At 40.2% G+C, this 12,465-nt stretch overlaps 1 protein-coding gene across 2 annotated transcripts in view; it reads left to right on the forward strand.

Annotated features, from left to right (window-relative positions):
- CFTR (CF transmembrane conductance regulator) overlaps window positions 1-12,465 on the forward strand; it is a 203,874-nt gene that overhangs the window by 156,829 nt on the left and 34,580 nt on the right. For both annotated transcript variants that reach the window (XM_040411444.1, XM_040411453.1), the window contains 2 exons: window positions 3,987-4,214; window positions 5,632-5,732. In XM_040411444.1, the coding sequence (XP_040267378.1) occupies window positions 3,987-4,214; window positions 5,632-5,732 (329 nt within the window). The remainder of the gene's footprint in view (window positions 1-3,986; window positions 4,215-5,631; window positions 5,733-12,465) is intronic.

Here is a 12,465-nt window from a genome sequence, read left to right on the forward strand (position 1 = left end):
CAGAACTCGTTAGCATGCGCTGGGGCTGTTAAAATGTAGCAGCATAAAACTGGTGAAAGATTCCCTTTAAGATGTTTGTACACCTTGATGGGAGTCCACCTTTGGTACATTCAGTTGATTGGGCTTTATTTGAAAAAAACACACCCCTGTCTATATAAGGTGTCACAGCTGACAATGCATATCATAGCAAAAAACAAGCCAGAACTGCCTGTAGAGCCCAGAAACATGATTGTTTGAGGCATAGATCTGATGAAGGGTACAAAAAAAATTCTGCATTAAAAGAGCACAATGGTCTTCATGATTCTTAACTCTTTCACCCCCGGAGGTGTTTTTTTTGTTGCTTTTTCGTTTTGCGCTCCCTGCCTTCCCAGAGCCATAACTTTTTTATTTGTCTGTTCACATAGCCATATGAGGGCTTGTTTTTTGCGGGATAAGATGTACTTTCCAATGCCATCATTTAATATTGCATATGATGTAGTGGGAAGCAAGAAAAAAATTTCAAATGGGGTGAAATTGCTAAAAAATAAGCAATTCCACCACAGTTTTACGGGTTTTTTATTTATGACGTTCGATATGCGATAAAACTGACCCGTTACTTTTATTCTAAAGGTCAGTACGAATCCGGCGATACCTTATATGTATAATTTTTCTTGCGTATTGAATTTAAAAGTGGGAAAAAAATAAGTTTTATTTTTTTGTCACCATATTTTGACTCCTATAACTTTTTTGTAATTATGTGTACGGAGCTGTATGGTGGCAATTTTTTTTCAGGGTGATCTGAAATTTTCATTGATACCATTCTGGGGTGTGTATGACTTTTTGATCACTTTTTATTTAATTTTTTTGCAGAAAATGAAGCGACCAAAAACGGCGAATCGGCCATTTGGACGCTTTTTCCGTTTTGCTGTTTGCCGAATGGGGAATATATTTTTTTCGCACATCGTGACACCCATGATGTGTATTTTTTTATTTTTTTAGTTCTTTTATTTTTATTTTGGAAAAGAGGGTGATTTGAATTTTTATGTTTTTTTTTTTAATTAATTATTTTTTTATCTTCATCTTCATCTTTTTTTTTTTTACAATTTTATAGCTCCCATAGGGAACTATAACAATCAATCATTTGCTATTATCATAGACTCCAATGCACTTGCATTGGAATCTATGATGATTTCACTACTTTCCTATGGAGCCCTATTACAGGCAAGGGCTCCATAGGAAATACTATGCAGCAGCCTCCTGTCATTCACAAAGACAGGGGCTGCTGAACACAAGCTCTGGCTCCTCCGATTGCCACATGGTTTTCAGCGTGCTCAGATGCCGTGGTCAGGATTGACCACGGCATCTGACGGGTTAAATGTCCGCGATCGGCATTACTGCCGGTTGCGGACATGAGCCGCGGGTGTCTGCTATAAAAAGCAGGTGGCCACCCAACGCACGCGATCGGGCGCCATGTTTAAAGACCGGACCGATTAAGTACATGTACGTCATCTGGCGTGAAGGGGTTAAACGGAAGAAGTTTCGAGCAACCAGAACTCTTCCTAGAGCTGTCCTCCCCACCAAACTAAAAATTCAGATAGGAAAGAGGTAAACAAGAACCCTGGCTGAGCGTCTGATCCTGTATGCAGATGGTAAATCCGTCGAGATGGTCAACAATAACGGAAGCATTCTACCAATCTAGGCTTTATGGCAGAGTGACCAGAAATCAGCCTCTCATTCTATAGGACTTCTATGGGAGAGTTTCCTAGGCATGCTCTGTGCCCTGTGCAGAGGTCATTGAACAAGGGAAGAATAGATAAGCTTTGATAATCACCTACTATAAAAGATGAAGTGCACCGCGTGCTGCAGTTTTCTTCCAGATTATTCTCTGTGTATTTGCCGGAATGCAGCTGGATCTCTGCTGGTCCCCATTATAGTGAGCCTTACAAACCTCCGGCAAGAGATCCGGCATGGTGTTCCCTGCCGGATCACCGCTGCTAGTGTGCAACAAGCCTTAAGTGATATTTTTTGTCTTTCTGGCGTATAGCTCTTAGCTTTTTTTTGAACATTAGTATTACATTACCTTTTCTATAGAGGAAAACGCCCTGGGGCTCGTGGGCAAACACCCTGCGGGTCATTTATCAAGACTGGCGTTTTCTATGCCAGTGTTTATGGCCCCCTGCACTACCTGAAGATGGACTCAGTCTATGATGATGCGCATGCTTCACCATAAAATAAGCACATTCCCAAGCAGTCTGTGTGCCTAGTATGAAATCTAAGCCAGTTTATAGCTGGCATAGTTTTCAATCATCATATACACCAGAAAACTAGCGTAAATTATGATAAACCTGTTGCGTTCAATAGTCCCGCCAAGACACTACACCCCCTTTTCAGAAATTGGTGAAGGCAGCAAAAAAAAAAAAAAAAACGGTTTGTGACTTTTTTACACTAGAAAACATGCAGTTATTCTGTTGTTTACAGCCCCCCCCAAAAAATAATAATAAATAAATAAATAAATAAATTACACCGGTGCAAATTTGTGTGTCTAGGGACCTTAACAACATATGGTACACAAGGAAGACATGATTCAGTCAAGTTATACTGCCTCACTCTCCTTGCCTTGTAGTATTTTTTACCAAATGTCAAAATCAAGTGGATTTTTATTAGTGAGTACCATAGTTTGGTGGATTATTTTTATCGCCGTTATGCATTGTATACTATATTCGCAGGTTGCTGTCCGAAAAGTGACATCCACATTTCCTCTTTTTGTGTGATAATTTCAGAAAATGCTTCAAATACTGGAAACGATTTAGCTTACTGGAATTGTAAAAAATGTGGAAATGTTTTCGTAGTGGTATATCTAATGTAACAATACAATTAAAATGTGTAAGTGGCCACTTCTGTATTCTAGTGCTCAGACAGTTACAAGATCTGCCTGGTATGGCCAGCTAAAGATATCTTTACTGGGTCCTTGTCCTAATACTGTCCCATGAATGTTCTGTTATAACTGTTAATAGAAATCTTAAAATTTGATTTGGGTCCTATTTGGCCACTGCTGACTGACATACAATATACAAAGACCACAGACTACAACTCATGGATTGGCTGTTTGAATAGTAACAATTTCAATAAAAGGCTTATGCACCCAGTTGTAAAAAGGGCTTCCACACAGATGCATGATGCTTCTACTATACCTCTGCATGCCTTCATTATACAGAGTATGCCTTGTTGGATACAATTACTTCTAGTGGAAATTCTATCCATACATCTATCACCCAGTATGGCAGTGCTTATAGGCTGTGCAGCTCTGTACTAAGGAGTTGTACATGCTCCATGTACTGCAATATAGGTGAATGAGCTTGAAGGCCAGATTCATAAAAACATGTTATAAATGTACATAACATGTATACGCCAATGTGATCAGCCCCATCGCTTAAAAAAAGGCATAAACCAGTAGTACAGGTGAATGTTAGAAACTTTGTAATATATCTTATCAGAGAAAATGCCTTTTTCTCAATCTATCAGCTCTTTCCTCCTCTTACTTCCCTTTCAATAGAACTTTTTTTTTGTGTGTGTGAGTCTCAACATCTCCTTCCTGCATCACCCCCTCTCCATAGATTTTATGGCTAGCGTGTTTTATGGCCAGAGAAAGTTAGTTTGGGGAGGAGGGGGAAAGAGGCCTTTTTCTCTGATAAGATATATTGCAAAATTTCAAAAAATTTGCTATATTCACCTGTGCTATACTGTCTTATGAATAAATAAAAATCTGACGTAATAATAAAGGCTGAAATACCCAGATAGGTATAGAATATTCACAAATGTAAACCATGATGTCTAGTAATGAGAGAGGTTCTGCAGCATGTTCCATACATTTGCCCACAAGTATGACAGATTGTTTTGTCATGATACACTCATATAATCTTTCCGCTCTCTTATCACTGATTATATTATGTTTTTATGTGGCTTTGAAATGAGACAGGCCGATAAATATCTCTCTCCTCTTTCTACAGCCCGCAGTCCAATTTTCACTCACTTGATTACAAGTTTAAAGGGTTTGTGGACTCTAAGAGCTTTTGGACGGCAGCCATATTTTGAAACCCTTTTTCATAAGGCACTGAACTTACACACAGCAAACTGGTTTCTCTACCTGTCCACGCTTCGATGGTTCCAAATGACTATTGAAATGATCTTTGTCATCTTTTTCTGTGCTGCTGCATTCATCTCTATTGCAACCTCAGGTACAGTACATCAGGTGTATTTTTTACAGTAATCTTTCTATAATACCCAGTACAGTGGTGTGCCTAGGGTGTTTGGCACCCGGGGCGGGTCCTTTCTCTGGCACCCCCCCCCCCCCCCCAATACTTGACCACATACCTCTTACATCCAGGGACATCTCCTGTCATGTAGACCTTCTCTTTCCTCTTTCTCCCTCAGGTTCTCCAAATCTGGTTGTTAAAATTAAAGCGACAGCTGGAGATGAGAGCTTCCATTCCATAGTTTAGCTCCTTAGGCTTTTTAAAAGTTGGGTGGTATGTGTGTGTAGTGTATATATGGTGTATTTATGTATGTGTACCATGTATATGGTGTATTTATGTATGTGTACCATGTATATGGTGTATTTATGTGTGTGTAGTGTATATATGGTGTATTTATGTGTGTGTACCATGTATATGGTGTATTTATGTATGTGTACCATGTATATGGTGTATTTATGTGTGTGTACCATGTATATGGTGTATTTATGTATGTGTACCATGTATATGGTGTATTTATGTGTGTGTAGTGTATATATGGTGTATTTATGTATGTGTACCATGTATATGGTGTATTTATGAGTGTGTGTAGTGTATATATGGTGTATTTATGTATGTGTACCATGTATATGGTGTATTTATGTATGTGTACCATGTATATGGTGTATTTATGTGTGTGTACCATGTATATGGTGTATTTATGTGTGTGTACCATGTATATGGTGTATTTATGTATGTGTACCATGTATATGGTGTATTTATGTATGTGTACCATGTATATGGTGTATTTATATATGTGTACCATGTATATGGTGTATTTATGTTTGTGTACCATGTATATGGTGTATTTATATATGTGTACCATGTATATGGTGTATTTATGTATGTGTACCATGTATATGGTGTATTTATGTGTGTGTACCATGTATATGGTGTATTTATATATGTGTACCATGTATATGGTGTATTTATGTATGTGTACCATGTATATGGTGTATTTATATATGTGTACCATGTATATGGTGTATTTATGTGTGTGTACCATGTATATGGTGTATTTATGTGTGTTGCATATATATGGTGTATGTATATGTAAACATGTGTTGTGACTCCGCTTGTCCTCTGTTGAGTTGGGAACCTTTTGTTAAAAATTTTAATCCCACCCTCGGAGACAGGTGACAGATTTTACATGTGTATCGCCACAATTAAAGCCACTTTCACCTGGCAGCATTTTGGACAGTATTTTGCATCAGAGTTTGTAATTCAAAACCAGGAGTGGGTCCAAAACACAGAAAAGGCACAAAATGTTCCTTTATGCTTTTCTCTGTTTATGTTCCAGTCAAATCAGAACATATGCTAGACTGTTTTATTCAAACCTTGATGCCCATTTCATGCCTTTCAGGTGCTGGCAGAGAAAAAGTAGGAATCGTTTTGACTCTAGCCATGAATATAATGAATACTCTTCAATGGGCAGTAAATTCAAGTATTGACGTGGACAGTTTGGTGAGTAAATATGATAGCCTGATGGAAGAAAGTGGAGTTTTGATAAATTGCTTGGCCCTTATTTATCATACCTTCACACCAGAATTCTGGCGTCAAAAAGTCGCTAAATAGGGCAAAATTAAGAGGGCAAAAAATATGGCAAAATTTTTCGACTTTTTGCATCTTTACACCACTCACTCCAGTTCTGTAATGTGGGTGGAAAAGTGGGTGTGGTTAGCTATGTTAATGAGTTTGACTCCAGATTTATAATTGAGACTTGTTTTAAAAAGTTGCAAAAAAGTTGCACTTTCACTCAAGGAGTGGACTAGCTTCTCTAGACAAAATTGTCAGGTCTAAAGACAAATTTATCAAGTATACAATAAAAGAATAGGCCTCCCTGCGCTCCTATTGTTTAGATATGTAAAAATCAGCCTGGGCAGGATGATTCCACAGCTGAATGTCCTAGAGAGGAGCTGTTGTCCTCCTCGGGGTAAAATGTATAATAAATGCTAATATATCACCCGTGGGTGATGTTGGACATCATCGCTGGAATTGCAAACTAAACAACTACTACCCTCTAAATGGATAAAATAAGTAGATCGATGGCACTGGAAAAAGAAAAGGGGGAAAAATACACAGGCAAAATACAGTGTGTCAGCCGACTATCTGTGTGAGAAAGTATTGGTATATGTGCAACAATTGTGGACATAAATGTAGGGCACCTTATGTATGGTAATGCAGCCTGTACCTGAAATCCTTTTGCCTGATTTTCCTTTTTGTATTAGTGGTATTCCCCTTCCTTCTTTTGTTAGTTCTTATTTCTTCTTTCTTCACTTCTTTTGTATGAATTTGGATAAGAGCGTCCTCCTGCCTCACCTACTAGCACGAGCGCTGCCCCGGCCGGAAGCACGCGCGGTGCGAGGGAGCTTGTTGTTCTGGTTGCCCGGGAAACCGCTTCGGTGACTTCACCTCTGAAGATACCGTAGCCTCCGTGGGACAAAAAACCTCCTACGCGTTTCGGGGCCTCTCGGGCTCCTTCGTCAGGGATGGTTTGTTCAAAGTGTCCGTGGAGGTTAAATAGCTGGTTCGGTCTCCATGGCAACTGTATCAACAAGTTTTATCAAGTAACATGAGACATTTGATAAATGTGGCATAAAATACTCCCAACACATACTCATGCAAAACTGACTTCAAATCCCCCCCCCCCCCCCCCGTATCTAGGGCAATGTATTTCAAACAGCAGAGACCCACGGCTAATGACCGCGACTGGCAATAATGCTGATCGCGGTCATTAAAGCCTTTAGATGCCATGATCAAGTGTGATCACGGCCTCTAAACAGTGTAAAGATCCGGAGCGCGCACTCCTAGGATATTACCGGCATCCCCCTGCAGCCAATGGTCTGAAGAAATCCAGCATATTAGAGCTGCAATTCTTATGTTGGCCAGCAGGTGGCAGGCCAACATAAGAAATCAGAAATTCACATATTACCATGTTCCTGTATGCAGTGTGATAATATTGAATAAGAAAAAAAAAATTAGTGAATGTTGTAGCCTCATACACAGGCTACAAAAACATTAAAAAAAAATGTAAAAAATATATATATATATAAAAAAAATATATAAAATTTAAATAATAATAATAAAAATATCATGGGCATCACTGCATCCAAAAACGGCCGTACTATTAAAATCTAAAAATATTTTTCCAATATTGCGAATTGCGCATAAGAAAAAAGTATCAAAATTCGCCATTTTTCCATTGCTTCTCTTACCCAAAAAAATGCAATAAAATGTGATCAAATAGTCACACAAACTCCAAAATGGTATCAATACAAAATACAGATCGTCCTTCAAAAAATGAGCTCCCACACAGCTCAGAATATTGTGATGTAAAAAAATATTTTTTCAAAGTTTTATTTTATTTTTTCAGTATTTAGACATAAAAAACCTATACATATGTGGTATCGTTATAATTTTACTGACCCAGAGGGCTCATGCACACGAAAGTTTTTTTGCGCTCCGTATACGGGCCGTATTTTGATTCCGTATATAGTCCGTATACGGAACCATTCATTTCAGCATCCGTTCCATGGCCTCGCAAAAATTATGAGGCATGTCCTATTCTTGTCCGTTTTGTGGACAAGAATAGGCATTTCTATAATGGGTCTCCTGATCCGTTCCGCAAATTGCGGAAGGCATATGGGCGGCATCTGTTTTTTGCGGATCTGCAATTTGTGGACCGCAAAAAATGGCACGGTCATGTGCATGAGCCCAGAGAATGAATGACACAGGTCAGTTTTGCCACAAAGGGAACGCCGTAGGGACAAAACCCATAAAACGGTGGAGGATTTTCTTTTTCTCCAATTCCACCCAATTTGGAATTTTTCCCACTTCCCATTACATTATATGCCATATTAAAGGTACAAATTGTCCCGCAAAAAAAGCCCTTATATAGATATGTGAAAGGAAAAAATAAAAAAGTTATTGCTCCAGGAAGATAGGGAAGAAAAATGAAAATGCAAAAACGAAAAAACCTCCGGTATCCTAAGGGTTAGGCCTCTTGCACAGGAACGTTTTTTTTTTTCCGTTTCCGTTCAGTTTTTTGCGTTCCGTATACGGACCATATATGGAACCATTGATTTCAATGCCTCCGCAAAAAAAACGGAAGGTACTCTGTATGCCTTCCGTTTTCGTATTTCAGTTTTTCCGTTCAAAGATAGAACATGTCCTATTATTGTCCGCATAACGGACAAGGATAGTACTGTTCTATCAGGGGCCAACTGTTCCGTTCTGCAAAAAACGGAATGCACACGGACGTCATCCGTATTTTTTGCGGACTGCAAAATACTAAAAAAGCCATACGGTCATGTGCAAGAGGCCTTAAGATGTGCCAAATAGCAACACAAACATGAATGAATGAAGGAGGTCTATGGATGGTGGTCTCCATTTAGCCTTGATATGAAGGGTACTGTTTCCTTTCTGCTATCAAAGCCATTACATCACACACGTTTTTTTTTCTTCTTTCTTTCATTATAGAGTTTTCTCACTCTGCTTAGGTAAACTTTAAAAAAAATACATTTTTAAAAGTTAATTTTGCATATACTTAAATCTCCTTACTTAGCAACAAATGTGCACCCAGATTGTCAATATATATTAATCCGTATTCCCACAGAAATGGTATCCACAGAAGATCAGCGTTGTTTGACAAGCTACAATTAAACTCAGTACTGTGCCAATAAGAGTTCGTATCAGACAGATTCAGGTTTTGCATTATAAAATAAACTCTATGCTGTATCTGTAAAGGTTTTTCCCACCATTAGGAGTATTAGATTTGTTTCTACCACTGAAATAAGTCCACAGAACCATTAGCTTTTGTCTGTGTACACTTTCAGTATGGTCTACCCTAACCCTGTTCATATAACTGCTTGTTTTTTTTACAGAACACGTTGTTTTTTTTAACAACACTGTTTATTTTACCATAGCTTGTACTGGAAAATGGGGAAAAATTCTTTGTTGGGTGAAATTGCAAACAAAATGGCGATTCTACCAAGGTTTTTTTAAGTTTTGTTTTTATGACATTCACTGCGCGCTAAAAATGGCATGATGACTTTTTACGGCCACAACGCCGATTACGGCGATACCAAATTAATATATTTTTTATTATGTTTTCCAACTTTAAAAAAACATTTGAAACAACATTTTTTTTTTGTTTTTTTTTGCATCGCCATATTCTGACACATATTCACGCAGAAATTTTCAGGCAGTTAGCCATAACAGGCCTGAGAACCTTCACAAGGCCCCAGCCTGTCATGGCAACTGATCGAAGACCCACAATTTTGCCACAGGAGCTCCAATCAGAGGACAGAGGGAGCCCCCCCATCTGTCTAATCACTTAAATGCTGTGATCGCTATTGGCCACAATATCTTAGAGGTTAAATAACGACTCCATACACTTACAATGTACCACAATGTACAGTTACCGCATGGTGCGTGTAAGTGTTAAGAGGCTTTTACAGAGGTAATGGACATCATAGCACTGGCTAGCATTATGGCTTTCTTTACTAGTTCTCTTATAGTACCTCAGTATCTCAGTGTTTTATATTGTTAGGTTGTTATGTATTTTGTACAGATGTAGCCGAGCTAATATTGGCTCTGATAACACATGCGCAGTGTTATCTTGGTTATCTTGTGACAAAAGCCATTGAAAACCATTGAGAAGTTAGTTATCTTTTTCTTCCCATACCTACCATAACGTGTTAACCATCAAGTTTAGCTCATCTGCATCTATATGTATGACTATTATTACCAGTAAGGGATGGTTGGCAAATGTTGTAAGGAACAGGGCTAGCCACCATGTTCCTCCTCTCTTGGCATGAGTGGGCTGGTCCTGCTTCCTGTGAGGGGGGGGGGGAGTTCCTGTGTAACCACAAAGAAGTGAGGAAGTACACTACACTAGAATCTCCTGCTCCTAAGGGTCCATTCACACATCTGTATGTGTTTTGCGGATCCACGGATCCGCAAAACACAGACACGGGCAATGTGCGTTCCGAATTTTGCGGACCACACATCGCCGGCACTTAATAGAAAATATTTGGGGAATTGAGTCAGCACAACCTGTATGTAGGTGCACATCACTATGGCGAAATACATATACAAACGGAAAATACAAATGTGATAGCACTCTATATCCAGCATTCTGCCCTGACTCCATGCTGGATGAGGCATTGGTGTACATTTTGGCCAAAGCGTAATAAGCCACTCACCACGTCAAGGTCGCCTCTATTTGAGTGGTCCCTAACACTAGTTCCTACCTGTTTATGGGCCATGACAGCCACACAAAGTCCAGGGAATGCAGGTCAGCGTGCACGCCAAGCACACTCTGCTTTTAACCCCGTCCGGTGCCATTACAGCTTTCATCGGATCCAGGGATGCAAGTACCAACATGCACGCTAAGCCCACCATATACTTCTCCTGGAGCCAAATGGCTACTGGTAGGTTCTATATAAGCAGACTCAGTTTTATACTGACTTTAAAACCAGCCTCCAGGACAGATTGACTGGTCAGGTGTGCATGACTCAAAGGAGATCGCCACGCCTCCAATACATACTACAAAGAAAAAATTTGGGGAATTGAGTCAGCACAACCTGTATGTAGGTGCACATCACTATGGCGAAATACATATACAAACGGAAAATACAAATGTGATAGCACTCTATATCCAGCATTCTGCCCTGACTCCATGCTGGCACCGGACGGGGTTAGAAGCAGAGTGTGCTTGGCGTGCACGCTGACCTGCATTCCCTGGACTTTGTGTGGCTGTCATGGCCCATAAACAGGTAGGAACTAGTGTTAGGGACCACTCAAATAGAGGCGACCTTGACGTGGTGAGTGGCTTATTACGCTTTGGCCAAAATGTACACCAATGCCTCATCCAGCATGGAGTCAGGGCAGAATGCTGGATATAGAGTGCTATCACATTTGTATTTTCCGTTTGTATATGTATTTCGCCATAGTGATGATCACCTACATACAGGTTATGCTGACTCAATTCCCCAAATTTTTTCTTTGTAGTATGTATTGGAGGCGTGGCGATCTCCTTTGAGTCATGCACACCTGACCAGTCAATCTGTCCTGGAGGCTGGTTTTAAAGTCAGTATAAAACTGAGTCTGCTTATATAGAACCTACCAGTAGCCATTTGGCTCCAGGAGAAGTATATGGTGGGCTCAGCGTGCATGTTGGTACTTGCATCCCTGGATCCGATGAAAGCTGTAATGGCACCGGACGGGGTTAAAAGCAGAGTGTGCTTGGCGTGCACGCTGACCTGCATTCCCTGGACTTTGTGTGGCTGTCATGGCCCATAAACAGGTAGGAACTAGTGTTAGGGACCACTCAAATAGAGGCGACCTTGACGTGGTGAGTGGCTTATTACGCTTTGGCCAAAATGTACACCAATGCCTCATCCAGCATGGAGTCAGGGCAGAATGCTGGATATAGAGTGCTATCACATTTGTATTTTCCACTTAATAGAAAATGCCTAATCTTGTCCGCAATTGCGGACAAGAATAGGACATGTTCTATTTTTTTCGGGAACTGAATTGCGGACCCGGAAGTGCAGATTTACATTTCCGGATCCGGACAACACATCGTGTAGCCCCATAGCAATGAATGGGTCCGCAATTCCGTTCCGCAAAATGTGGAACAGAATTGCGGACGTGTGAATGGAGCCTAAGAGGGGTTAACCACAGAGATAAACTTGATTGTGCCTCAAGTGAATCCTTGAGAAGACAGACAGCAGTATGAACATCTACATCCAGCAATAAAGACACTGTTGTACGGTGAGGGTCTACATCTAAGACACCCATCACCCAGACTACTACTATGCCAGCACAGTAATAGTGCTAAACTGCAGACAACCAACCTGCCCCCATCATCCTTGCTGGTGCCAGAAGATTGGACTTAAAATCTGCTGCTATTGAATGTATTTGAAGATCTACGTTGCACGTAGTAAAAAGACTTTATGTTTAATTCTGGCCTCAATCTTCAGTACTACATTTCCACTGCTTTGATCCCCAGGGAGCAATTCCCTGAGGAGTACACCTTGACACAACACTTCATTGGGGCCACTACCACTCCACACCAGCTCATTTGGGGCTTGCAGCACTCTGCCAACACAGGTCACTATCTCGGCACCTCACCCCATCTCCACCAGCACACAGCATGGTTGGATTATTTGCTATCTGGGGTCTCGCCAAA

Source organism: Bufo bufo, chromosome 1, assembly GCF_905171765.1.
Source record: "Bufo bufo chromosome 1, aBufBuf1.1, whole genome shotgun sequence".
NCBI classification, from domain to species: domain Eukaryota; kingdom Metazoa; phylum Chordata; class Amphibia; order Anura; family Bufonidae; genus Bufo; species Bufo bufo.